This window comes from Amblyomma americanum, chromosome 1, assembly GCF_052857255.1.
Source record: "Amblyomma americanum isolate KBUSLIRL-KWMA chromosome 1, ASM5285725v1, whole genome shotgun sequence".
Classification (NCBI taxonomy): Eukaryota; Metazoa; Arthropoda; class Arachnida; order Ixodida; family Ixodidae; genus Amblyomma; species Amblyomma americanum.
Window position 1 is genome coordinate 120,043,887 of NC_135497.1, and position 26,102 is coordinate 120,069,988.

General features: G+C 47.9%; 1 protein-coding gene across 3 annotated transcripts; it reads right to left on the minus strand.

Moving 5' to 3' along the window:
- Positions 1-249: 249 nt before the first annotated feature.
- On the minus strand, positions 250-21,632 carry LOC144113552 (purine nucleoside phosphorylase-like). Of its 3 annotated transcripts, XR_013310823.1 has the most exons (7): positions 21,340-21,515; positions 8,016-8,185; positions 3,856-3,959; positions 2,478-2,653; positions 1,745-1,938; positions 1,003-1,296; positions 687-824 (listed from the first exon to the last, which is right to left on the minus strand). XR_013310823.1 is itself a non-coding variant. In XM_077646685.1 (6 exons), exons 1-6 carry the CDS (start codon positions 21,381-21,383, stop codon positions 1,094-1,096), a joined length of 891 nt encoding a protein of 296 aa, XP_077502811.1. In that variant the 5' UTR covers positions 21,384-21,632; the 3' UTR covers positions 250-1,093. The 3 variants fall into 3 exon arrangements, 2 of the variants coding, with proteins under 2 accessions (XP_077502811.1, XP_077502812.1); XM_077646685.1 differs by having other exon boundaries at positions 250-1,296; positions 21,340-21,632; XM_077646686.1 differs by lacking the exon at positions 21,340-21,515 and adding an exon at positions 9,037-9,169 and having other exon boundaries at positions 250-1,296.
- Between the last annotated feature and the right edge of the window lie 4,470 nt (positions 21,633-26,102).

A 26,102-nucleotide genomic window follows, 5' to 3' on the forward strand; every position in this document is an offset into this window, starting at 1 on the left:
ATGTCCCGGCACACGGGCGCGCAGTTCTCCGGTCGTTTCCCGGCCACTGCAGCCGGGATCACGCGAACTCGGCCTCAGCAGCCCAACGCCACAGCCACTGGCCGACCGTGGAGGGCAGAGGGAAAAGAAAGGCGAAAAAAAGTGAAACAACACCGCTTCCCCTCAGTTACATTATTCAGCCGCACTAATCTGAAGTGCGACTGATTAATGCTACTGCGGGTCGCACCGAACTGAAAGAAGAGATGGGAGGCAGGAACAACAGCACGTTTCATTCATCAGAATATTTTATCGCATATTACAGCACCGGTACATAACGCCACCTCTACATTCGCTTTCTGGCCCACTATTCGCGGTCACAATACACAATACAGGGCTGGTAAAACCAGTTGCACTATCGTGTTATCGCAAATATCTAAGCAATGCTGCCTGATAATTTCGTCTCAAAGCTGCTTCAACAGTAAGTATGTTGTAATTTTAAGTAAGAAGGAACTAAAAGACTGAGACAAAAAGAACAAGACGATCACGCGCTGCAAAGTAGCCCTCTGGCTTCTTAACAAAACTTAATGCATGAAGCGTAAACTATGGACACGCCTTCTTCACATATCTAAAACGCGCATGAATAAACCGGATTGTTTCATTGGCGAAGACGACAATGGAGATTGAAACAAGATGTGCACGTTATAAGACGCCAAATAGAGCGACAGGTAGCTGCGTCCTGGTCCTCTTCGCGGGAGTTCCTCTCAAAGGCTGGGCGCGCCACATGAGCACGCTGGTTGCGGAGCAGATTCGCACTCTCTTGTACGGAAGCCCCTACGTTGTCTCTACTGAAAAAAACAACAACAAAGCTTCAGAGTAGCGCCACCGGTTCAGTGGCTCTCTCGAGAAGATTCATGCAACACTACTCTGTTGCGTTGTTGCTTATTCGAAACGCGAGCTAAAGCATACAGAATGAGGTCACGCAGTATGCTTTAGCTTCGCCTCCACATAAACCTCCGGGCATACCTAACAAATGCCACGAGCTTACGACCAGTGCTCGTCCGTAAAAGTACTTTCTGTGTCGTGCCGAAGTGACTCCCGGGTGTAGCGCGGCCTCTCAGGCGTCCATCCGCTTGATGAGAGTCCTGACGAGTTTCTCGAGGTCCTTCTTGCGCTTCTGACCGGTTTCAAGGACCTCCTCGTGGTTGGCCACCTGCTGCGTGTCGTAGTTGCTGATGCACTCGTTGCTGATGAGAGAGAGCCCGAAAACGCGCAGGCCACAGTGTCTGGCCACGATGACCTCGTGCGCCGTGCTCATGCCTGCGACAATCAAACGGGCAACGGTCGTCCACCTGCTCCTACTACACAAGAGCGAACAGAGGGAAACGAAACAAGCAAAGTGTACTTGGACAGCTTCAGCTCCGAAGCCGAGGTAGTGTTGCCACGCGCAGTGTGTCATACCGCTTACTAAATCATTCAATAAAACTCGCACCGTAAGAAATTACATGTTGCATGCTGCGTGAAACCATGCTATGAAACTCGCATGCTGCCTGAGATGTTCCTGTAAGTTGCTTGGCTGCTAGTGCAAAGGTGTGTCTTTCTCTAACAAAATTTTGGAATGATACGACTTCAGCGACTCGTTTGTTTGTCGACACACTTTCTACGGTCAAGTGCGAGAGCTCTTTCGTTTAGTTAATTGAAGCCGGCCATGTCAGTGTCGTGGCTAATAGGAAACATCATTAAGGCTGATGCGGACAAGATCACCTACCACAAGCGTCTGCGCCGAGCACCCGCAGCATATTTATCTCGGCTACAGACTCGAAGTTTGGGCCACCCAGCATGCAGTAGACGCCTTCTCTGAGGTAAGGCCACAGTCCAAGTTCTTCGTTGGCGATTTTCTTGGCCAGCTCCCGGAGCTTCCTGTCGTAAGCGTTGCTCATGGCCGGAAACCTCGGGCCCCACCTGTAGATAGATATAAAATACAGAGCCAGTTAGACTTACGACAGATTCTCTCACGGCATCAACCTGCGTGAAATGTTGACATTAGCGCTTGTGGAAGGCAATGGCCTGAGAAGGCATGCATTTCTCAATACTCCCGAAAATCTGTACATGACAACCCTACCGCTTTTATAAAAAGAATAACGGCGCTTAACAATGGAAGCTTAATAGCGCAATTAATATTATTTACAATAATGTCATCTGCATCACTCACTACAAAGGCTAACAGTATTTTGAATTTGTATGCCGATTATTTGATTCCCTGCGAAAGTCGGCAGCACTCAGCGCAATTTGCGTGTCAGACGCCTGTGATCAAACAGGAATTGTTGGAAGTTGCATTTTTATAGTGCGTGTCCATTCTCTGCTGTCGCTTCTTGTTTCAAATCGATCAAAATATTCCTGAAAACTTATGTTTGTTTCAGGTTTCTGGTGTCTCTTGGTTAACTTCGCGATGTAATTCACGTCGCATTTCTCCATATGAAGGCTGAAAACTAAACAGTTACCTTTCATCATTTCGGCCCTTCAGAGGATTGTCGCCACCGAGACCAGGGAAGTTTATGTGGTCCCGGATGATCATGATATCGCCAGCTTTGAAGTTCGGGTTGACACCGCCAGCGGCGTTTGTAACAATAAGGGTTTTCACGCCAAGCAGCTTCATCAACCTCACCGGCATGGCACACTGAAAAATAAAAAAAAAGGGGGGGGGGGGGTCAACACGATGCCGTTATGTGCGCTGGCAGTGCGAGTTGATTTATCATTGTCGGCACATGCAACACATTACAAAAAAAATATTACCAGCAGAAGTTTTTGGCTACTCAATAATGAATAGCTATCAGGCTCAATTTCGCGCTGCAGGCTGGTGATGAGATTTTCTTCTTTATTTAGAACTCTACATCCTGTTAACTCTAAGAACATTGGAGGAGCCCTGAAGTCTCGCGATGGCACCTACAACAAAGATGGCGCTTTTTAGAAAAAGCTTCTTGAGCTCAGTTGTTTAACAACTCTTTTCTTCACTACAGTTCTCCGAAACTATCTTTCACGCACTATTTCGTTACAGCTTGTTACTGCACCATTACAAAACTTATCACAATACTTTTAGAGGTTCTAATAATCTATCACTCCAGGGTTTAAGGTATGTGACGGAGACAAGGCTTTCAACAGCCAAAATCACAAGAAGCCGTATGGTGTTGCATGTTAGCCGTGCCGCTGCGGTATAGGTGCAATTAATAGCTCCCAGGTTTTAACTTCGTAACTCGCAGGACTAGTAGGACTCCAAACACAGTGCACCAAAAGTGACTCTGGCGATATAAACTGAAGGATAAAGAAGGAACAGAAAAATACTCTCGTATAGTCAAGCACGTACAAATCCAGCTTTCTAGGACACCACTTTTTATTTTGAGGCAACTGTGAAATATTGTAGGATACTGTTATAGGATATATCGATGGGAATGGACAAACCTTCTGATGCGTTGCGAAATCTTGCTCTTAAAGTTTGCAATGCGCTCACATCGAGTATAGTTCAGACTGCCATAAAAAAACCAACTGGGTGCGTTTTTTACAATTGCAGAAAACTACAAGCGTTCCAAGGATAGATCTGCGGATATATTTATTGTACCATGGTACAATTTTACGTTATGGGAAAAATTTGCGTTCACAAACAACTTCCCGCTGAAAAAAATTTGCTTATTCAGAATTTCTGGGTACGAAGACAAAAATCCTCTTCTGCTTCAGTTTGTGCTTTTCGTGCCCATGCACATCACTACTCATTTGTACCACGCTGTGAGATAACGACGTGCCTGAACAACATACACGCGACTGTGCTAGTTATGGCTGCGCGACAAAGTTTGGTGCGGGTGACACGAGGATTGCATAAACATGTACCTTCCATAGCGGGTAGCCCTCGTAAGGGTGAAAGCGTCCCTGCATGCATATCACTATCTTTCCCTCGAGTTTCCCGAAAACCAGCTTCCCGCTGTGGCCAGGAACTGCAAGCAAAAAGGAGACACGACACATTGAGGCTTTTCACAGTTGGCGTCCTCGCAAAATCGTGCGCGCACAGCAGTGTCATCATAGTGAGCGCATTCTCAGCAGCGCCTTGGCGTTGGAATAGGGGCAGATGCTTAAACTGTTAACAGCAAGAAGTTGTACTGTTCTTTCTTGAGAAGAAATAGATGGGTATTTCATTAACCCGTTTCATAATGCGATTGCTCACTTAAAAGCCAGGTACCTGCTTTTTTTTTTAGAAATTGTTCTTAATAGTAGACAATCTTATGAGGTGGTCCCAAGGCGCCGACCTCAATCGCAAGCGCATGTGAGATATTACACTCGGCGGTCTGCAGTTGAAAGGAAAAAGCCGTTCCGATTCGATACGACATGCTTTTTTGATGGCGCGCACACCACTCCTACCAATGCTCAGCCGCTAGTACAGTAGAAAAAAGAAGTGCTTCGATGCAAACGTTACTTATGCGGATGCGGAAGGATGCGTGACTTGTAGCTTCGGTGAATAAATTGACTTCAACTGGCGAACGAAAGTGGCATGTTTGTGACTGTAATTTTTTTTGCATGTCTATGCCTGCTAAAGAGAGAAGAAACATGTATATAGATACTTCAAGAGTTATTTGTACTCCCGGAGGCGCAACGTATTGCGCTTTGTGCAAATGGGACCGCCCCCTAAAAGAATTGCTCATAAATCCGCTGCTATCATGCTCTTGATGGTGACGATCGTGTTTTTCGAATTCCCCCAGTGTTGACCTCTCAGCTGGTTGATAGGCCAGCAGATCGCCTTCCACAGAGCCTGGCTGCAATGAATAAACGAAGATACCCACTATTTGCCCACCGCATATGACGGCGTAAAGTTCCCATATACATCCTTCATGCGCTCACAAATACTTGCCGGTGTTGTACCCTATTTCGTAAAAAAACTCGATAGCGGAACGATGCTTGATGCTGTTCCGCTTCAGCAGTCGGTTGCGCGATATAACGTGTCAATGGCGTCTGTCTGTTGCGTAATGGTTGGGCTCATAACTTAACCAGCGCCCTAAGAATTTCACTTCTCAGTGAAGACGCTTTGTAGATAACTGTAAGAGCATCTATGAAGAAAGCCAACAGTTACTGAAACCAATGAACCTAGGAGAATGTTTTTAACTTTTTCTTTTTTTATTTGCGGTAATGATCAATAGAAATTAATAGCGTAATTATTTTACCTCTAGAAGATAACTGATTAGAAACGTGTCCAGTGGCTTATGTCATTAGCCCAGTACGCCCCCTTCCCCCTCAGTGCTTTAATAGCACTATTAAACGCATACTTTCATGAACGGCATACTACTGTAAGCTACCTTCATTACGGAGATTTTGGACGCCAACCTCACAGTAGCTTTGAGGTCAGGTTATTACCGATTCTTAAAATTTAGTTAAAGCTAGCCACGTGGACACACCTTGATGGTAATATTGGACAGGCACAACCAAAGCTAATCCGGCATTATTTTGCGTCGTGAGATAGCTTGCCTTCTTTACTGCCCTGCCAGCCGCCGCGGTGGCTCAATGGTTATGGCGCTCGGCTACTGACCCGAAAGACGCGGGTTCGATACCGGCCGCGGGGGCCGCATTTCGATGGAGGCGAAATACTTGAGGCCCGTGTACTGTGAGATGTCAGTGCACGTTGAAGAACCCTAGGTGGTCTAAATTATCCCTCAGCCCTCCACTACGGCGTCCTTCATAGCCTGAGTCGCTTTGGGACGTTAAAGGGGCTGTGGAAGGGGGTCTCAACAAAGACGTGGTGTGCCTAGGATGCTAAAGGACGCCGCTTCACAAATATCCTCCAGCAAGAATTTTTTTAGATGCGTTTTGTGGAAGCTGAGTTATCGGTAGTCAAAGATTGAATTTTCGCGTCTTCGCGCCTTTCCCTGTCCTCTCGTCACTTTTTACACTGAAATGTCGGCGCTCCTCCGCCGGCTGCCGACGCGCGCGAACCAATGCTAGCAGCTCGCTGCTGACGTAAGGAGCGGGGATTCGGGCGAAAGACCAGTACCGCAGGTCGCCGCCAGGCGCGAAAGCGTAAGTTTTAAAAATTGTATTGTAAATTATCGGCTCGCTTTTGAGGTTTTGTAGACGCCGTGAACGCTCGTTGGCCTGTACGCTACATAATGCGAGGATTTTATAGACAACCTCAAACACGCTTTTCAGGGACCCTTTAAACCCGATAAAATGAAATAAATATACTGCGCTGCTATATAATGTGCAGTTCATTTTGTCCGTGCTTTCAGATAAGGGAAGATTGATAGGCTGTGCCGCAGCTAGTCATTTTCAGTCGATGTGCTTACAGAAGCAGCGCAGCAAATGCGCTCAACACAGCCAAGCACAGACGAATCCGCAATACTTTGCCAATACTGGAATATCATTTCCTCGTGCCTCTAAATTCTGCATTAGGCACAGTTTTTACGTCGCGTGGATGCAGTACTTCCGCAGTGCAGAATCGTTTCCTTCTACGAGAAAAAAGGCACACATGTTTCCTGGGTGTCGCGGCCCACAGCATAAAAGAGATTACAGCCGACCGACTATCGCACTTTGATTAAACCTTGCATACCAAGGTTTGGCGGCCTCTCCGTCCACTTCAGGGCGAGCGCTTTCATCTGACGCGGAGATCAGCGGCTCCAGCACAAATGACGTGACCTCGAGCCGGTCTTATCTCTAGACGGCGCCCATCGCCCCGGTCCTTATCTGCCAGCGAAACGGAACGAGACAGCCGAGCGATGGAGAACGAGGGGCCCTCGAAAACCGCAGACGGAGTCAAGGTTGGAAAAACACCTACGCGCTGTGGGCTGTTCAACCGGCTCTCCCCTGCTACCACGTAATGGACCAACAGAAGTGCAGTCGTGTCAGAACATAGAACCAGTCGGACCCGCAAAATAGATGCTTGGATCTCGGCGCTCAAGAGCCGACGACGGGGAGACACATTTTACTCCCGATTAATGCGTTACACCTCGAAGATGTCATTGTTCTCTTTGAGAACTTTCAATCAAAACTAGACTTCGTGCGTAGACTGCTCTGCGCATTATGCTATCTATTCATCACTGACCTTGCAGCGCAGTAAAAGGGGTGACTTTCGTATGTGCGAAAAGTACACTGAGGACATTGGTACAGTGCTCTCTCAAGCGAGAGTTATGCACAACTCTTAAATGTTAACGCAACTCTTATAGTAGCATGCAGCAAACAGATTAGATGCATGCTGTGTCAGCTGCGACATGAAAAACAATCGCATTCTAGTGTCACTCGATTCTGAAGATCATTCACATTAAAGAAGCGCGTGCATATTCTTCAGTACCCGCGCTCTCAGTGTGCACTAAGCTATTATAGTTTAGACGATGCAAGCAAACAACGCCGCAATAAAAAGGCGTGTTCGCGTTGAATGTGACCAGGACTGTAACGTCAGCGTCACCCTTGTGTAGAGCGCTCGAGGAGTGCGAACCTGATAACAAAAACTGAAATCAGAAACCACCTCCTGGTTTCTGGGTGAAGTGTTCGTGTCTACTTTGTTTGCGAGTCCATCTGCCACAATGTCCGCGCAAGTGTTGCCTTCGCACCCTAGAGGTTGCGACGAGACGTGGATTTGTTTGCAAGGAAGTGCACCACCCAAGCGCTCTACACAAAGGTGACGCGGACTACGTTTCAATAGTTAGGTGCACATTGGCGCCCATTATTTTTGAACAAACGAAAGAACACTCCGACAGGAAGGACAGTATACAACTTGTGGAATATAGTTGCCAGAAATCACACGCACAGAGCTGGAGTTTCCCCTTCGCATGTATTCGTTTTCCACTATCGTTTCGCTAGCAAGTACGTATTTACATGTCAGTAATGGCATAGAACTGGTCGCGAATATATTTTGTTACGCATCAACTAAGTTATGCTACTGACACTTCGAGTAGTTCACATTCATTTTTACTTTCGTCCTGCTTTGCATGCTTAATGGCTAGAGAAGAGGAAAGAAACATCCGTACTACTGACGAGGTATGATCCCGATAGTTGCACCAAAAGATACTGACCTGTGCTGACAGGGAAGTCAGGGATTTCTTTGTACTGAAACTGTTTGCTGCCTTCAATAAGATCCGCCAGGGAACCCAAGCCAGAACCGCAAATGATTCCAACGGTCGGCCGGTGCTCGGTCTTGCTCAAGAGAAAGTTTGCAATACTTTCGATGTGCTCATAGGAGTACCTGCGCAAAAAAAAAAAAAAAAAACTTTGGGAAGGCGTTCTGGCGCATTTATATTCTTCACACCAAAATAATGGCCAAGCATGCGCACATAGTCCAAAAAAAAAAAGAGCACGAGTCAATAGAGCTTAGAGTGCGTGAGGGGTATGCCCATTACGCACACTCGTGTATTTCAGAGCAGAAAAATTTTCAGAATGGCTAAGCTCGGCTCGCATTTATACATACCATGCTTATTTGCTTGCTATACGGTCGCGTTCTGAAAAGCAGTGCGACGTCGTATAAGAGCACATTACAACTAAAACAAGCAGAAACATTCCCAGCCGAGCAATGGTGTGATTAAAATTAGCAACATATGCCCGTGTATGGGGTCCAAGAACTTATTCCTGTCAGCGAATACACAGCGAGGCATAATTTGACCCCGCAACCGCGATGCCTGAGTGCACGATGCTGCATTGTTCAATATATAGATAGCGTAGAGTTCGAACTAACGATAAGAATGGTGGCTAACTACCACCTATTTCGCTTCCACAGGACAACAGTGCGCACATGGCCACAAGTAGTGACCGCAGGGTATTCCAAGTTCTACAGAAGCTGTTTTTTTTGGCTACGAGGTTTCACTGAGAGAGGACAGCATGATATCGGGTCCGGAAATCAGACTACTTGCTAGCCTGAGAAAAGTGGCCCATGTTTCGCTCAACTCAGTGTGAGCAGACGAGCAGTAAAAAATCATGAAAACTAGACGAATTAATCTTCCCAGATCACTGACGAACCCCAGGCCCAATTCGGTTAAAGGGACGTTGAAAGGGTGACGTATCAGAACGGAAGGTAATAGAGGTGCGAAACCAATTTCTTACTGTTCGTCCTTGGAGCTCATGGCGAAGTTGTGTCCTCTGAGGCAGCGAAATGTCGACTAGCACGACTGCGCAACTCGCGAAGTGAGCTCGGGAAGATAGTACCCGCTTTATATGCCTCGCTGTCTAGGGCTGATAATGCGCCGCTTTTTAACAACGTAACAGCCATCATATCCTCTCACGTCTGTAATAAATGTGAGGCTCGTAGGCAAAGAGACGTAATCCGTAGAAGGAACGTTTCTGACCCAAAGCGTCTCTGCACGGCTTTGCCACGGCACTATAACGGCTGTTAAAGTGCCTCTTCAACACATGGACTCTTAACTACGGGTCAGTGAATGCTGTGCAGAGCTTTTAAACGCGTGCGAGAAAAGACGTTTAAACACGTGCGTAGATAACGATAACACAAAAAGGGCACTTTCGGGGTCTTTGTTTATTAGTTTCGTGTTTCCGCCCGCCAGGGTTGCTCAGATAGTTGAAGCGTACTTTCTGCCGCTCAGCACGAGGTCGCCGGTTTAATCATGGCCACAGAGACCACATTTAGATTAAGTCGAAACGCTACAACGCCCCAGTGATGATATTTGGGCGCACGTTTGAACCACCAATTTGTCGAAATTAATCCAGAGCTCCTCCAGCATGACGTGCTCAACAGAAGCTCACTCGGCTTTGGTGAGTCAACATCCATCAGCTATGATTAGCCTTGCGTTGCTCCTCTCCAAGCATCGAACAGACCTGAATACGCATCTTCATTTTCTTACTGTCAGCGAGAATGTCCAATGAAAAAGCGAAATAACAGTGATTTTATTTTAGGGCTTTCTTTTACATAAGCGCGGTACCTTATCAGCCTTTCTGCATGACACTGTCCACAGGTGCGCGCGGCGTCGAAAACTTAGTTTCGAAAAGTTTAGGGGGCACCTAAGCAGTTCTTATATGTATAAATACGAAAGCAAGCGTAACTGGCTCACTGGGTCAGTGAACACGCCAGTCATGCTGTGAGTAGGCGGCGGCGTCCACCTACAAATTGAGGCAGTTATGCTCCTTTCCTTTTCTCAAAACTAGCGGAAGGTTTAGACTCCGTTGATTCTGAGGAAAGGAAAGGCGCATAGCTGGCTACCTGGGTCAGTGGGCAAATTGGTTTTGGGGGGAAAGGAAATGGCGCAGTACCTGTCTCATATATCGTTGGACACCTGAACCGCGCCGTCAAGGAAGAGATAAAGGAGGGAGTGAAAGAAGAAAGGAAGAGAGAGGTGCCGTAGTGGAGGGCTTCGGAATAATTTCGACCACCTCGATCGCGCTTTGAGGTATCTGGCGGTGGGGACGCCGGCGGCCTTTCTCCAAGAAGGGTGATTACGTCAATTCCGTGCCGCGTTTCGGGCACGGGTTTCTGATGACGGCGAGGTTCTCGCACAATGATCCAAGTAATGCTCTCGCATTAAAAACGCACCCTCGCGGCCAAGGCATGCAGCGTCAAAGCTTTCAGCACGCGAGTTCGGCGCGAAAACACAGAATTAAGCGCTCGTCATTTTCAGAGTGCATAACCCGCCGCTATGCCTCAGTGGCTTTGCCGTTAGGATGCTGATCCCAAGGTCGTGGGTTCGATCCCGGCCGCGGCGGCCGTATTTAGATGGAGGCGAAACACAAAAAACCCTGTGTTTTGTGATGTCGGAGTAGGTTAAAGAAGCCTCGGGTGGTCTGAATTAATCCGGAGCCCTCGTTTACGGCGTCTCTCATAGACCACATTTCGCTTCGGGGCGTTAGAGTCCACAATTTACAATTTTCAGACTGAGCGTCCAAGCTGCGAGAAAATTTAAACATTTTTCGTGGCTCGTACGGTGCGTAAACTTTCGACGCAGGAGGTACAAATACGCTTGCGGTTATAGACTACTCACGTAACGAAAGTGAGGCGAAGTTGCAACTGGAAAAGAAAAGGATACTTTTCTGTATGCAGCCATGAAGCGGTTCAGAAGCGAGTCGCTTTAAAGGGACAATCTAAATCGTCATACGCTGACGGCGGGTAGACGCGCTACCATGTTGGGAACAGCGCTAGCACAGGGCGGAGCAAGGACACAACACAGGCGCTGTGTTAGCGCTGTTCCAAACATGATCGTAAACCAACAATTGAGCCCGACTCTCCACTCTTCTGAGACGCGCTTGCCCGTCTGAGAGAAACGCCTGGGAGAAAAAGCGCCCCGATATGGGGGCCGTTGTATCGTTTACGAAGCGTTAACAACAAGACGCGAGACCCTCCAGACTTGACGAGCACAATCTCCAGGGGAGAGCCGTAACGCCCCTCCAAATGTGTGTCCATCTCGAGGGGCGAGAACAACAGGCATTGCGAGCCTAGCGTTCTTTATCAGCGGCCCATTCAGCTAATAGAGCGACACGTGCCATTCCCGCAAATAAGTGCCGGCCCGCACGCTGTGGCACCGCTTCCGCAAGGGCACCTGACACTGTTGTATAAATGTCCCCAAGAAGATAAAAAGACAGTCTGTACAACAATCGACTTATGCAAACGACACTTGAGACAGCTTTCTAACCACTTACTCGCGAGTCCTTACGCTGCAGTGAGCTACACGGTATCTGCAGTTCGAAAGTAGCGAACTGTGCAACACAGCAGAGTGGTTAAAAAAAAAAAAATGTCCCTTGTTACCGACGCCTCCGAACACATGCAAAAGGAGCGTATGCCCATGATAACGAGTGAACGAGCTATAGTACCGTATTATTCCTCTTATGCTGCAGCGGCCAAACAAGATATGTTGCAATCATTTTCATTGCATATGCGACTATACCCTTACAAAGCATTTAAATTGACCGTTTCAGCTCCTGGATAAAAGAGAAGCGCCTTTCCAGTGGTGGTAGCAACAGATCTGGCTGCTGTTATCATTTCCCTTTGGCAGACGCGGAACTTGCCGCGGCGCCGGGAGTGTGGGGCGGTGTGTTATATGGAACCGTGCCCGAGCGACACATGAGACCGTTCCTTGTTGTGACGGCGACCAAACACTCTTTTTTTTTTTTGCCCGCCTGCAACGGCGACTTGACACCGTTTTTTACCCGGCCTGCAAAAGCGACCAACACTAACAACGTCTGCATACAAAAATGCCCCACTTTTTCCTGCGTAGGCTTCAAGCTGTTCTGAGCTCTGAAAGACGTGCGAATTCCATGCCGGTACGGCCCGTCAGTGTTTTATTGACTCTTTCCGGCAATGGAGAAAAAATAGATGAAAGGATAAAACGTTATAGGTTTACGCGCCTGTATTCGCTTCTGCTGAGTATTCATCCGCTGCGAAAACAGAAATACATTTCCTTTTCATACAATGATTCATGCGTGCCTGAACATGTGCATGCTCACATTCTGTGCCACTGGATTTCCAAAGCTCAAACAATGGTAGTTGTCACGCGAAACCCCAAGCTGGCTTTCTGCTTAGAATGCGTATTCAGGTGCGGATGTCCTGTGGATTGTTTCTAAATGAGCTAGGATATACGGTCAGTAACGTTGCTAGACTAGAGCTCATCTCACAAGCTGCTCCATTTTCGTGCGTAGAGATGGCTCGCGTGAAGACGTTCCTGCTGGAAACACAACACAGCGTATATTACTGTTATTTAGTACATTTAGCTGCTCATAAAATTGTATCCGAGCGCACCTTTTATAAGCCTATTGAGAGAAGTTAAAGGGACTATGCGATGAATTAAAAGTCGCTTGTAAATGTTTTCAATGCTTAGAAGTGATGCCAAGGAGCATTTACACTAAGTATGAGCCTTCGGAACTGAGCCGGCAATTTATTATGAATTTTAAAAAAAAAAACGTGTTTCTCAAAACTCGCGGGCCGATTGGCGTTCTCGTAGTGACGGATTTTGCAACTAAAATCATGAAAATAGACGTCACTAGTTGCGCGACGTCGACAGGCCACCACATGCTGCCATTCGCTGGAGCCACGGCAGCCACGACGTCACGAGCACACCTTCGGTAGCTGCCGCGCGAGTACCTCGGGCAAGCGCGAGCCAGGTCACTGCCTTCGCGCATATGGTTTCAATTTACCTCGGCCGCCTCTCTCTTGGTCGGGAGTCACCGGAGTCGGAGCCATCTGCAGTGTCTTGTTCGCCAGCCACAACAGACGACAAGCAAAAGAATCCGACGCGCGCAAAATCCAGAGACGGAGAGAGACCACGGAGACGCTGGCGATGCTGCTGCTGGGGTGCTGGGTGCGACAACCGGAAGTCGCAAACCGAACGTCAGCGGATGACGTGTTCATAGGCGGGGCCCAGTCCCAGACCTGTTTTCTTATTTTTTTTCTGGTGCACCGTGCGTACGAGTTGAGGGGGAGAGGAGCAACGTAATTTTTAATCGTCTATATCTTGGCGGCTATTAATGGTAGCTCAAAAATTCTTGCACTGGGGTGGCGAGTGATCGAACGCCAATCTCTCGTCTGTCTTATGTAACCTCAATTAATTTATTGCATAGTCCCTTTAAAAACTGGTACTACGAGAAAGGTGATGGTTCGGGCTTGTGGGTAATTCACATGAGGTCTCATACGCAAAATGAAGGGACAAGGTACAACAAGAGCTTCTTTCCAAGCGGCGGGAAAAGTTGAAGTGCTAAGAGAAGACCCAGTTCTGCTACTAGCGGCTTTTTAAAGGAGCTGACATTTAAAGGGACTATGCAATACATTAACTGAGGTTACATAAAGCAGACGAGAGACTGGCATTCGATCACTCGTCGCCCCAGTGCAATAATTTTTGAGCTACTATCAATAATAGCCAAGATATAGACGATTAAAAATTACGCTCCTTCTCTCCTCTTCAACTCGTACATGAGGGGCACCAGAAAAAAATAAAGAAAACCGGTCTGGAACTGGGCCCCGCCTATGAATACGTCACTTACTGACGTTCGGTTTGCAACTTCCGGTTGTCGCACCCAGCGCCCCAGCAGCAGCACCGCCAGCGTCTCCGTGGTCTCTCATCGCCTATCTGGATTGCGGCGCGCGTCGGATTCTTTTGCTTGTCGTCTGTTGTTGCGGATAAAAAAGACACTGCAGGTGGCTCCGACTCCGGTGACTCCCGACAGAGAGAAGCGGCAGAGGTAAATTGAAACCATATGCGCGAAGGCAGTGACCTGGCTCGCGCTTGCCTGAGGGGCTCGCGCGGCGGCACGAGCAGACGACTTTCACGGCTACCGCAAGTGCGCCCGTGACGTCGTGGCTGTCGTGGCTCCAGCAAATGACAGCATTTGGTGGCCTGCCGACGTCGCGGTACTAGTGACGTCTATTTTCATGATTTTAGTTGCAAAATCCGTCACTACGAGAACGCCAATCGGCCCGCGAGTTTTGAGAAACACGTTTTTTAAAAATTCATAACAAATTGCCGGCACAGTTCCAAAGACTCATACTTAGTGTAAATGCTCTTTGGCATCACTTCTAAGCATTGAAAACATTTACAAGCGACTTTTAATTCATCGCATAGTCCCTTTAAGGCCGGAGCGCCCACTGCTCCCGGCAACTACAGGCCTACCTCCCCCTTTTTTTTTTCTCTGGTGTTCGAGATAGTAATTCCCTCACAACTGCAATTTGTTTTCAAAAGCCGCCTGCATGACTATAAGCATGGCTTTTAAACAGGTCGCTCCGATCTGGCTCAGTGGTTATGGTGCCCGGCTGCTGATCAGAAAGACGCGGGTTCGATCCCGGCCGCGGCGGGAAAATTTCGATGGAGGCGAAATTCTAGTCCTGTGTATTGTCCGATGTCAGTGCACGCTAAAGAACCGCAGGTGGTCGAAATTCCCGCAGCCCTTCACTACGGCGTTCCTCATAGCCTGGGTCGCTTTGGGACGTTAAACCCCCATACACCAAAATTTGATGAAGCTTCGGGTGTCTGGATGATCCTTGCGACAAAGCCATGAGTTTGACGAGTCGCCGTTCAAAATAGCAAGTCCCATTGTGCAAACGATGTGTACTTTCGTGGCCCAGGTTTGTACACGTGTTCGGAACAAGAAATTCGCGGCCAGAGACGAAGTAGCGAGAGCTGAAGACTGTACAGTTTATTTTTACATATTTACATCCCTGAAGCTCCGCACGTGAGCCCGAGCACGTAAGAAAAGACGAGGAGTAAGCGCTGAGCTGTACGCCACTGGCACACACGCAGTCCGGCTCTGAAACACCCTCTGAGGTGAGTACATAAACTGGCTCAGTCACTACATTCCCTTGTCATGAACACCTGAGCCAAATAATGCACTTCTATACGCGGCAGAAAACCCACAATCACGCGCGAAAATTGCAGAGTCCTTTCACACGGCTTCTGCACGCTTGCGCCCTTCCCTGTCGCACGCTCCTGCGTGATTCTGTTCAGTGACTGCTATTGGTTAGATTCTTTCAGGCGTCACGCAGCTACCATGGCCGCGGGAAGTCAGCAGCGTCTCTGCGGCGGGCCAGGGAGCTCCGCCCGTCGGCGGTGGGACCGGCGGAGGAGCGCCGACCTTTGAGCGCATAAAAAGTGACGAGAAAAGAGGGAAAGGCGCAAAGATGCTGACATTAAAATTTTTATTACAGGTAACTCAGCTTCTACAAAGCGCTTTTTTTTTTGCTGGAGGATATTCGTGAAGCGGCATCCTTTATCATCCTAGGTACTCCTGGGAGGTATTCTGCATCTTTATTTACTGACAGCCGCTTTCAGAGCCGATTTAAATAGAGTCCGGTATCTCCAGGTTCCTAACTGGGGATATGCAGTTCATTAAGGGCTGTCCAATCAGCGGGTTACTCGTGGAACTTTGCGGAGCAGCCCACAGCAAGAGGCGTGACCTGTGCCTTCTCGCAGCTTTTTCGGTGGCGATGGCGATTATGCCACTGTGACGCAGCACTTCTTGTAGCGACGGTGATTCTCTAACAGCTCAAGTACATTCCGCTGAAGACGGGCTTGGGCTCTCACCAGGGTGAACTTTGCACTCCTTTTCTAGAAAGACCACTGCCTCCGAGGAGGTCATCCTCATCTGTTCGCAGCTACCAGTGGCGAAAGACGGCTTGCTTCCCCTGCAATCGCCGTTCTCAGTCCAGGGAGGATGGGTCCCTTGTCTTCTTCGGCGCTGCACCGAACAACTGTGGGCGCCCTGCCGAAATTGGCTTGCCGGCCAGATGGGGCTGGATCCCCGTTTTCCCGCAACAAGGGGAATAATAATAATAATAATTGGTTTTTGGGGAAAGGAAATGGCGCAGTATCTGTCTCATATATCGTTGAACCTGAACCGCGCCGTAAGGAAAGGGATAAAGGAGGGAGTGAAAGAAGAAAGGAAGAAGGAGGTGCCGTAGTGGAGGGCTCCGGAATAATTTCGACCACCTGGGGATCTTTAACGTGCACTGACATCGCACAGCACACGGGCGCCTTAGCGTTTTTCCTCCATAGAAACGCAGCCGCCGCGGTCGGGTTCGAACCCGGGAACTCCGGATCAGTAGTCGAGCGCCCTAACCACTGAGCCACCGCGGCGGGGCCGCAACAAGGGGAAGAAATCCTTTCTGCTGTCACCGTGGCTACGCCGGGAATCGACACCGCTCGGATGCCTTTCTTGATTCATCGTCCTTTCGAGCAGGAGGTCGGCGTCCGACCATAACAGTGCATGCAATGTCATGTCACCATGTGGTCCTGATATATTTCATCAGGATTTTAAATTTTTCAGGGGAGACCTACTGTGCTTACTAGGATTGTAACACTTTTTGACTTTTAACAGTTTCTATCATTCATTGTCTCCGTCGATATTTATTGCTGTTTTGTTATTATGTCGTGAGTTATTTTTTCGTTTGATCGTGCATGTTGCAAGGTGTGCCAGCACAGTATAACTCAGCGAAATGCGGTCTGTAGCGCAACATCTTGTTTCAAGCTCGCGAGGATCTCTACTGCCGCAGACCAAATCGTACACTGTAAACAAGAATCAACCCAAATGGGAGTTTAAATGGTTGGCGCCACCCTATATACTCCATATGCTGAAACATTACTCCATCAATATAGAGTAAAAATGTGCTAAATTACCTATTATACTCCCTGCACTAAAACTCAGACTCTGAGAGACGCCGTAGTGAAAAGCTCCGGAAAATTTGGCCACCTGGGGTTCTTTAACGTGCACTGGCATCGCACAGTACACGAGCCTCTAGAATTTCGCCTCCATCGAAATTCGACCGTCACGGCCGGGATCGAACCCGCGTCTTTCGGGCCAGCAGCCGAGCGCCATAACCACTCAGCCACCGTGGCGGCAGTATAGAGGAGGATTCTCCTCTTTATAACTCCCATTTTTATATGAAATTTCTTGGTCTCAATGCACCCCAAGTCTCCAATGGAGTAAAAAAAAAACATTTTGCGCCATCCGCCCCGCCACCTAACCTCTCGTCTGCTTCTGTTCAGTCGTCTGATAATGGCGGTGAGTGACGACTCCTGGTTAACGTCGCTGGATCTATGCTCACTTCTGCGCCTTCACGGACACCTGCCGCGGGACAAGATATCGGATTGTCGCCGTTTTCTGCTACAGTAAGCTACATAATTGAACTGCTCTTGTGAAGCTTCCAGTGCTCTAACCATACCTGACCTTCTTTTGTTACTCTCGCCACTCTGTTACAGCTCCCGGTTAGGCCTAATTCTCACAGCTTTTTTTCATTGTGATTCTCGCGGTGTGTTTCAGAAGATTATAGTGCGCTGCATAACATGGAACTTTGATAGAACATATGTTCAACGCTGAGCTCTTGACTGAGCTGATGAGGCTACATTTTTCCTCAGTCATATTGAAATGCCAAGCCTTAAAGAAGTGAATATGAAAGCAAACACTGCCCTACCAAACTGCCTTCAGGGGTGTTTTCATTTTCAACTTATTCTGCTCTGGTTTTCAGTCAAATATAGCATGGTGTATGACCGTGAAAACTTCTCCGCGACTCCTTCTCAGTTTTGAACAATTGATTCTAATGCTGCATCCCTTTATCTACGAACACAGCCAACCAAACTAGCTTGTGCAGCAAAAGCAGACGACTCCTGCCGCCTCCGCCTACGCCGCCGCTGGGCTTGCAGACAGCGAAAAGAACGCGTGACGCGGGGTCACATTACGGCAGCGCAGTTTCCCAGGCTGGATTGCCGGCGGCCCCCGCAGCTGCTGCCCGTTCCCACCGATGGCACTGCTGTAAGAATGAGCCTGGATGAGGATGAATAAACCGCCGCCCCGCCATTTTGGGCACCATTTCAGTGGGTAGTAAAAAAATTACTCCCTTGTACTCCTAAATAACTCTCATTTATAAGGGAGTAAATACTCCTTTTATATGGAGTAAACAAAAGCTCTTTTTGGGTGTGCGCTAGAGGACAAGCCATTTACTCCCATTTAGGTGTTTTTTTTTTTTGTCGCGTCAATTAAAGGTGAGCAGCCGCCTCTAACTGCGGCTTTAAGATCGCTAGGAAAGCGAAAACAGCTTTCAGTTCACAAGTTGAAAACATGTTCCGTGCTGCGCCGTCGCCGCTAGTAATGTCGCATAACCGGCTTTTTAGTGTTCCATTTAATAGAAAACCGAGTTACGACAACAAGCGATGGCCGATGCTTAGAAGGTAGAGAGAAATATTGCCAGGGTGGATCAGGCACTGATATCGACGACATTGAGCAAAAGGTCGCATAAAGAAAGAGAGAGAGAGAGAGGAAAGAGAAAGCGCGCCATTCCGCACTCTGACCTTGAACTGTAAGACTGGTTCTGCCGCTTTCCTTCTCGTATGTGGTAAGGTTTCTAGTGTGTTTGTTCGTGAGTAGTTTTTCTCCAGAATATATTTTCCTCTTTGAAGTGATGTCTACGTCCGGAATGTCGTTCAGTTTATTAGCGCCGTCTCCTGACCGCATTCTTTTTCCCCGTTTGTACTAGCGCCATAGAACCTGTAGCACGCAGAAACGAGTGCTCCGTGCAGACGACGTCATCAGGCTGCGAATAACTACGTGAATGTAAACGATAATCCGCAAACAAGAAAGTGCGTTCAAGCATGAAAGCGTGTAATCTGGGAATGACGCGGCCTTACGGGCAGGCCTTATGAGAACAACACTATTGACAAATCAAAGTGGTCAAAACTGCGGCGATATGCTGAGCCCTGATTTCATTTTGCCGGCACGGAGGGTAAAAGCATATGCAACGCGCCGTTCGTATGACTTCGTATGAACTTCAGCAGTGTATTACTGTCCACGTCTGCCGTTACAGAAAAGAGGAAAAGCCTGATACGGAATTAGAGCACCAAATATATTCAAAGCTAAGACAGAATTGCGCACAGATTAGGCATTGCGACAAAGTGCCCTCGTGCCAACGGCCTGCGTTTGAACACATGACGATAAAACAAGGGCGCTTATCACGTTCTGTATTTGTTTTAACGCTTACAACACCCGCAGAGGTAACGTGAGTTCATACCACGCTTTGCATCTTGAAGCTCACGAATTTCATTGTAATGTTCAATTTGCTCTGCATTGATAAGTTTAAACATTTAAAATGTTCGGCTGCGAAATCGTAGCTCAGTGTTATGCTGTCGTGGGCAACGCCTCCTTTTGCAACACCCAAAGTACAAAGCGAGACACAACGAATGGCTTTTATTTTGGAGTTTGCGTACTTCCTACAAGGCGACAGACCATTTAAGTGCGCTTGTATGGCCCACTAACAGCCCCCTAATCTCCTCATTATATCGCACGATCAGCAGCACGTGCCGTGAAATCAAGTCCGCAACTAGTCGGAAGGCCGTTTGTGCGGGTACTGCGTTTAGTATGCTCGCCAGTGCGAAGCTGCGAATAAACTGGCCTTTGGCAATCTGGCCAACATCAGACCAATTACCTCGCTTCACGAAGCAAGGACTGTGCGGGCAACCGGTTTGTCCCGTCGCCATATGCATGCCAGCCTAATCTGTTTTGATTCAAACGCCTTAGTCGAACGCCGTCAGCAGAACTCTTGTCCAACTCGTTTCCTTTTATTCATCGACTGAGGAAAGTCGCGCACCAGAAAAATGGAGGTAGTGCACGTCCCACAAAACCCGCCCTTTTTTATTTTATTTGTCAAGACTGAGGACGAAAACGGATCTAAAACCTCATTACAAGCCCGCTGCGAAAGCTTTGTTATTTTGTTCTGACAGTCGATTAGAAACTTCCCGATTTTCTTTAGGATGACAAACATGGCGAAGCAGTTATTATATCCGTTGACTTATACACCCAAAATGAATCTGCAGCTCGCAAATCCGCGCCACGGAAGGCTTCTGATGTATGACTCCTTTTCTTACCAATATTGCTTTTTTTTTTTGGTTTAAAGGTTCTCATCTCAAAGGAACTGGTGGTCATTTTAGTTTTTTCTGGTAGGCTTTATTAATTACTTTATAAATGAGAAATAGCAACGTACAAGGCGTTTTTATCCCACGGACAAGGAAGTGCAAGGTCGATAACAGTGGAATAGGCGGTATAACTGCGATATCAGGAGGTATTTTGTGCGATGTGCTTTTTACATTCTTATGTCCTACAATCCACGATATTGAACCCTAACTCGGAAAACATGCTCGCTTTACGCAGCAGATAGAGGACCTAAAAATACAAATGATGCTTTCAGGATGCGTGTGGGCCTAGCAATACCACGTGCATGGATTGTCACATAAACTCGTGTTGCGACTGCAGGATAAAGGAAGAGGGGAATGAAGCGCGGTCGTGAATAGCATGTGGAAGCCCGTGCAAATTTGTCCAGGTGGCGGCCTTCAAATTCCAATCAACCGGGATGCCTGCGTGCAGTTTGGCGCCTTCCAGCGTCCTAATGTTGAAACTATGCGAAACGAATCCTCGGAGCTTATTTATCCGGTCTAAGATCTCGAATGAAGGTGAGGAAACGTGACACGCACTTGTTTCTGATCGCTAGGAAGGATGAGAAATAATCGAAAACGCACTTCGCCATCACCTCGGGAGGAAAAAAAAAGATCAGCGATGAAATATTGCATCATTAGTGGCTTAAATACGCTGAGGTTTGAGGTAACTGCAAAAACAACCGCTGCTTCTCCTTTCAACCCGCTTCGGACGTCCAGCGCAGGCAAAGCGCCGTTTCTCGACACACGTGCACAAATCGGAAGAGCATACCGACTCGCAGAGAATGTCAACAATCAGATTTGTTCCGCTACGCTACACGCCGATGGGTGCGAGGAGGCGCCTCACTCCGCAGTGGCAGGTGCTGATGTCACATTAAACTCTCATCCGTCGCTCAACTCCGCAAAGGGCCAAGGACGGTGGAGGCAAGTATGACGGCGACACGCATTAAGGAGGCAAAAAAAAAGCAGCGGGAAGCAAGAGCAAGGCGATGCAGGCCGGTCTCACCCCTCGATACTATTCTCCGATGACTGTCCGGGCACCTTGGCCATTTCGGAAGCAGCGTGGTCGAGACGTGGCAGAAGGGAGTGCAGGCAGCGGCAGCTTTCAGTTCGGACGCGGCGCTCCCCGAAGCGATCACGGGAGAGAGCGGCGGAGGGGGAGGGCGCCTCCTCCTCGGCCAATCGCCACGACCAGCAGCACAGACTGTTGCCTCACAGTGCAACCTCTGCGACGGCGGCGGGGGCCGGCGGCAGCCTTGGCGCGCTCTCTCCGCCGTGGGTAATGGTCCCGATGACAATGGACTGCCGCGCTGGCCAGGCAGGACGCGCCGCGCGTGATAAAGAAAGTGCGCGTGCTTAACTGAGCCGCACCTTTCCCCTTTCCTTCCTTCTTTCCAGATAATTCCCGCCCTTTCCGTCTGCGTGTCAGCGCCGACGTCAAAACGAAAGGCGCGCGGCGCCGATTTCCCGTTGGCATTTCCCGCTTGGCTGCGACGCTGCGCACGAGGTAGCCTGTTGAAAAAGAAGGCGTGTCAGGTCGCAGACACAACTGTCGAGGGGGAAGAAAAAACGTTACTGTCTGCGTGGTGCGCGAGACACCATGCCATGGGGATGTTTTCGTGTGAGGCGCTGGGAACGGTTCCCTGAGTGGAGGATTTAGAACGGTGACAAAATTATTGCTTTAATCTCTCTTAAAGCATGTCTTCACAGCACCATTTTTTTTCTCGCTAAACTGTTTTGTGTAGGACATATACCAGGTCTTTCAGGGAAGCCGGCCACTAATTTTTTAAATTAGGCTTTTTCAATTATGACGACGACTTCCGCGGCAGAGTAAAACCGGTGTTGGCGGACATCAGAAAACTGGTGAATAAACTAGTTAGCCGGTTAACTAATTTATGATAATTAGCATTTTAACCAGTACAGTTAGAAAACTGGTTGCGATTAGAGATTTCTAGCCGTCGTTACTAATAGGCATATCAGTTTTTAGAATTTGGAAAACGCGATTACCCTCGGCGCTGTGACTCGACAAAATTTGGCTGTTTCGACTAGTTACGCGCACTGGAGGAGTTGCTTTGCCTGCATGCTTTCCGAAAGCGCATGCATTTTGGCACGATGTAGCCAAAATTTGGTGGGCGACAGCGTTGAGGGTAATCGCGTTTTTGAAATCCTAACAACTGATACGGCTGTTACTAACGACCGGCTACGAACATCTAATAGTAACCATGTGTCTAACTGTAATAGTTAAAAAGTTCATTATTTGAAATTAGTTAACTAGCTAACTAGTTAACTTTGTCCACCTGTTTTCTGATGCCCGCCGACACTGGTATTATTCTGCCGCAGAAGCCGTCGCCATAACTCAAAAAGACTATTTTTAAAATTTAGTGGCTGGCTTCCCTGAAACACCTGGTATATAGCCCAAACGAAGACAAGTCCTCTTGCCGAAACGTTGGCTAAGCAAACTGAGGCTCTCCCCTCAACCCTTATTCAGTGTTTTATGCTGTCAAGAACGGCATTTTCTTGCACTCATTCTAACATGGGTAGCAGAGAGAGAGAGAGAGAGAGTGTGTGTGTGTGTGCGTGCGTGCGTGCGTGCGTGTGTGTGTGTGTGTGTGTGTGTGTGTGTGTGTGTGTGTGTGTGTGTGTGTGTGTGTGTGTGTGTGTGTGTGTGTGTGTGTGTGTGTGTGTGTGTGTGTGTGTGTGTGTGTGTGTGTGTGTGTGTGTGTGTGTGTGTGTGTGTGTGTGTGTGTGTGTGTGTCATATTCACTCAAAAGAAAACAGAAGTGGTGAGCCTTAGAATGTGACTGTCACAAAACAAATAGTTTGAATTGCAACGACTCAACGTGAAAAGTCGAGTTGTATGGTAAGTTACAATAAATGCACTTCTTGATCTAGGTCTGCTTTGACATAAGGGGTGAAATCCTGACATTTTTACCGAAAGATCTATGTCGTCTGTGGATCACCTTTAAAACTTCAAAATGCACATCGAAGAATGTTGCTCAACAGAACACCGCGTAAAAAAAATTAAATGATAGAGCATTATGTTGTTAAAATAGCACGAGGGCTTGAGAAACCTCTGACGGCGAGCTCTGCGTAAATGCAAAAGATCGAATTTCGCTCTAGTCTGTTACCAGCAGCGACAGTGGTCGAAGACAGTGCGGTTCAGTGTGGTACAGTTCACATAATTAGCATTCAACCCATGATTACACCTGGCATATCAGTTTCAACCTACCTTGCCGTTGTGCTTTAAACAGGTTCCTCCTTGGAAGATATACCAGGCGATTAAATTTCGTGGTTGGACGTAGAAGGAAGACGATTTGCAGTTTTTATGCGAATTGGGCCGCCTCTAGGCAGCATATTTTGTAAACGCTCCGGATGCCATTGCCAAGGAGACTCGTGATAGAGACGGCATGGTGCAGTATAAGGTTGGTTTAGCATACATCAGCAGGGTGCTGTAAGGAAGAGGTTGCCGTCTCGATGCGGACAGAAAGAAAGAAAGATAGAGAGAAAGAAAGAAAGAGAAAATGCGGGCGATCTCGCGACTTATCAAAGCCAGCTTACTCGAGGAATGGAATTCCCACCAAGTAAATGCGCACCAGTGCGCTTAAAGATATCGCGCGAAGGCGCCAGAACGCTCGCATTCTGACACTCACTTCACGAAGGTGAGCATGACACGCTAGTTATTTTTATACTAGGTACGCCAACTGTCAGCTCACAGGCCTGTGCGATGGGATATGCTCCGCAAGGACGCCTTCTATACACCTGACCTTGACGCGCACGTGCGCGCGCTATGCACCGGAGTCCACTGCGCATGCAAGATCGCAAGGCTTGTTTGTTTCTAATACATTTATTTTCCGCGCGACTTAATTTGACGTACTTTCACTGCACTTGCGTGGGGTTAATCTTTGTGCGTCGAGTTAAGTTGTGTCTTCAAAGCGTAAGCGTTGGTTACGGCCTCAAATGAAAGCCGTTTTCTTTTTCTTCGGTGTTGTAGTGCTAAAGCAAAAAAAAAAAAACAAAGAAACCCGAGCCACCTTCTGCGCTACGGAGGGGTAAAAATAGTAGTAGCATAGAACGTGTTGACTTTGGCGATATCCATCATCTGGTCGAGGACCGAAGCAATGGCTGCCGAGGGCACGGTGGCAACGAATGATGTACAGGAAAGGAGCGCGCTTTAACTTGGCGTCTTACGGTCTTTCGCCACGTTTAGAACGCGGAATTTTTTCTCCGAAGGCTGCAACCCATGCGTGACAAGTTCTCCACATTTCCATCTTGCTACCGCAGGCGGAAGACACTGATGCATGCACGGGTTAATCCTTCTTTTCTTTTTTTTTTCGTACGTCTTCTTCGTTCTTTTTTTTTCTCTCTGGTCGTTTAGAATAAACCGCCTTGATGTCAGTGTCCCGGTGTCTGCAGTTCCTGGTTCGAAATCGACAACATCCACTCTCAAGTGATCGACACTAAGTGGCCGCAACGCTCCCTTGACGCTTTTTCTCGATAGGCGTTCTATCGCTGTACAAAACAACGCTAGCTGATCAGTGACGGTACAACACAGGCTACATTTTAGAAACGTATGGGAAAAAATGTCGGATTGTGGAGGTTGTCCAGCATTTCTGAGCGCGAGCTGCAGCCATTTCCGCATCAAAAATCGCTCTAGCTATAATTCGTTAGGCTCGGCGTAGAGTCTTATACACTACAGACAACTACTCGCTGCGACCGCTCGGTGTAGGGGAAGGTCGCTTTCCCTCCTTCAGACTTTTTTTTTTCGTACATTACTAAAATTCTGTAAACATGACTAACTGGAGGGCGTCGAATGAACGTTGATATCGTCGTCAAGCTCCTGCTGTTTTCTCCGCACTAATAAAGTACTTGCGCCAGTCCTGCTTAAATTGAAAGTGTCCAGATAAACACGTTATAAGCACTAGTATTATAAAACCTCCTTGAGCTAGCATTAAACTTTAATTTGTGTTTTATGCTCAGTAGTGGGCAAAACCTATCCGCACCACTTGTACGTAGCTGCGCAGAAACGATGCGATCTGCAATAAGCTCCTGAAATGAATTTACTTTGCTTAACACTGGCGCTCAGAAAAGCGCACGCGAGCTAGGAGATCCATACTCTCTGGTCTACATGTAGCAGGAAACCGTTCCGTAATAAATGTCATGTACAAACTTACTTCTTTTGGCCAGTAAGTAGCACTCACTAGACTCTACAGATAACATGGTGCAGTCCCCTTAATATGAAAGGGAACAAGGATTGCGCAGTCAATTAATAATTGATCAATAATTATGCGTGACAAGCCCACCTTTTCCTCTTTTCGAACTAGTTTTCCTCGTGGCGTATAATATCCAAAATTCATTTTCAACTTTAGTAGAGAAATTACAAAAAACTCATCTTTTTGTGCAAATTGGTTGTTACCTTTCACAGTGGAGGGATCTGTACGTCCTAGAAGATGCGTTAACTCGTTCGTCAATGTTCGTCAATGTGCCTTAAGGTTGCTCCTGCGAAAGCATTTAAAGCGCTCTACAGCACTCTGGCTACTTGACCGCACAGCTCGAAAGAACGTGTCCTAGTAATGAGTCAGATAATGCCGCTAAGTATGATCGAAACGAAGGCACGTGGGGTAGCTGCGAGGGGGCGTTGCCGCGAGATCAACCCGTCGGCGACGCGTGACGGAAACCACCCCACCGCAGAAACAATCGCGAAGAGGGAAGGTCACCTCCGCGCGCCAGGTAGTCGTAATATACGCGGAAACTTCCTCCCGTTACAGCTCG

What these genes read in the sequence shown, in the direction of transcription:
- LOC144113552 (XM_077646685.1), bottom strand. Translation starts at nt 21,383, where the DNA reads ATGGCCAAGGTGCCCGGACAGTCATCGGAGAATAGTATCGAGGG. An exon ending in TCGGAGAATAGTATCGAGGG is followed by an intron (nt 8,186 to 21,339) that starts GTGAGACCGGCC and finishes TTTTTTGCGCAG; the next exon opens with GTACTCCTATGAGCACATCG. An exon ending in TGACTTCCCTGTCAGCACAG is followed by an intron (nt 3,960 to 8,015) that starts GTCAGTATCTTT and finishes TTTTGCTTGCAG; the next exon opens with TTCCTGGCCACAGCGGGAAG.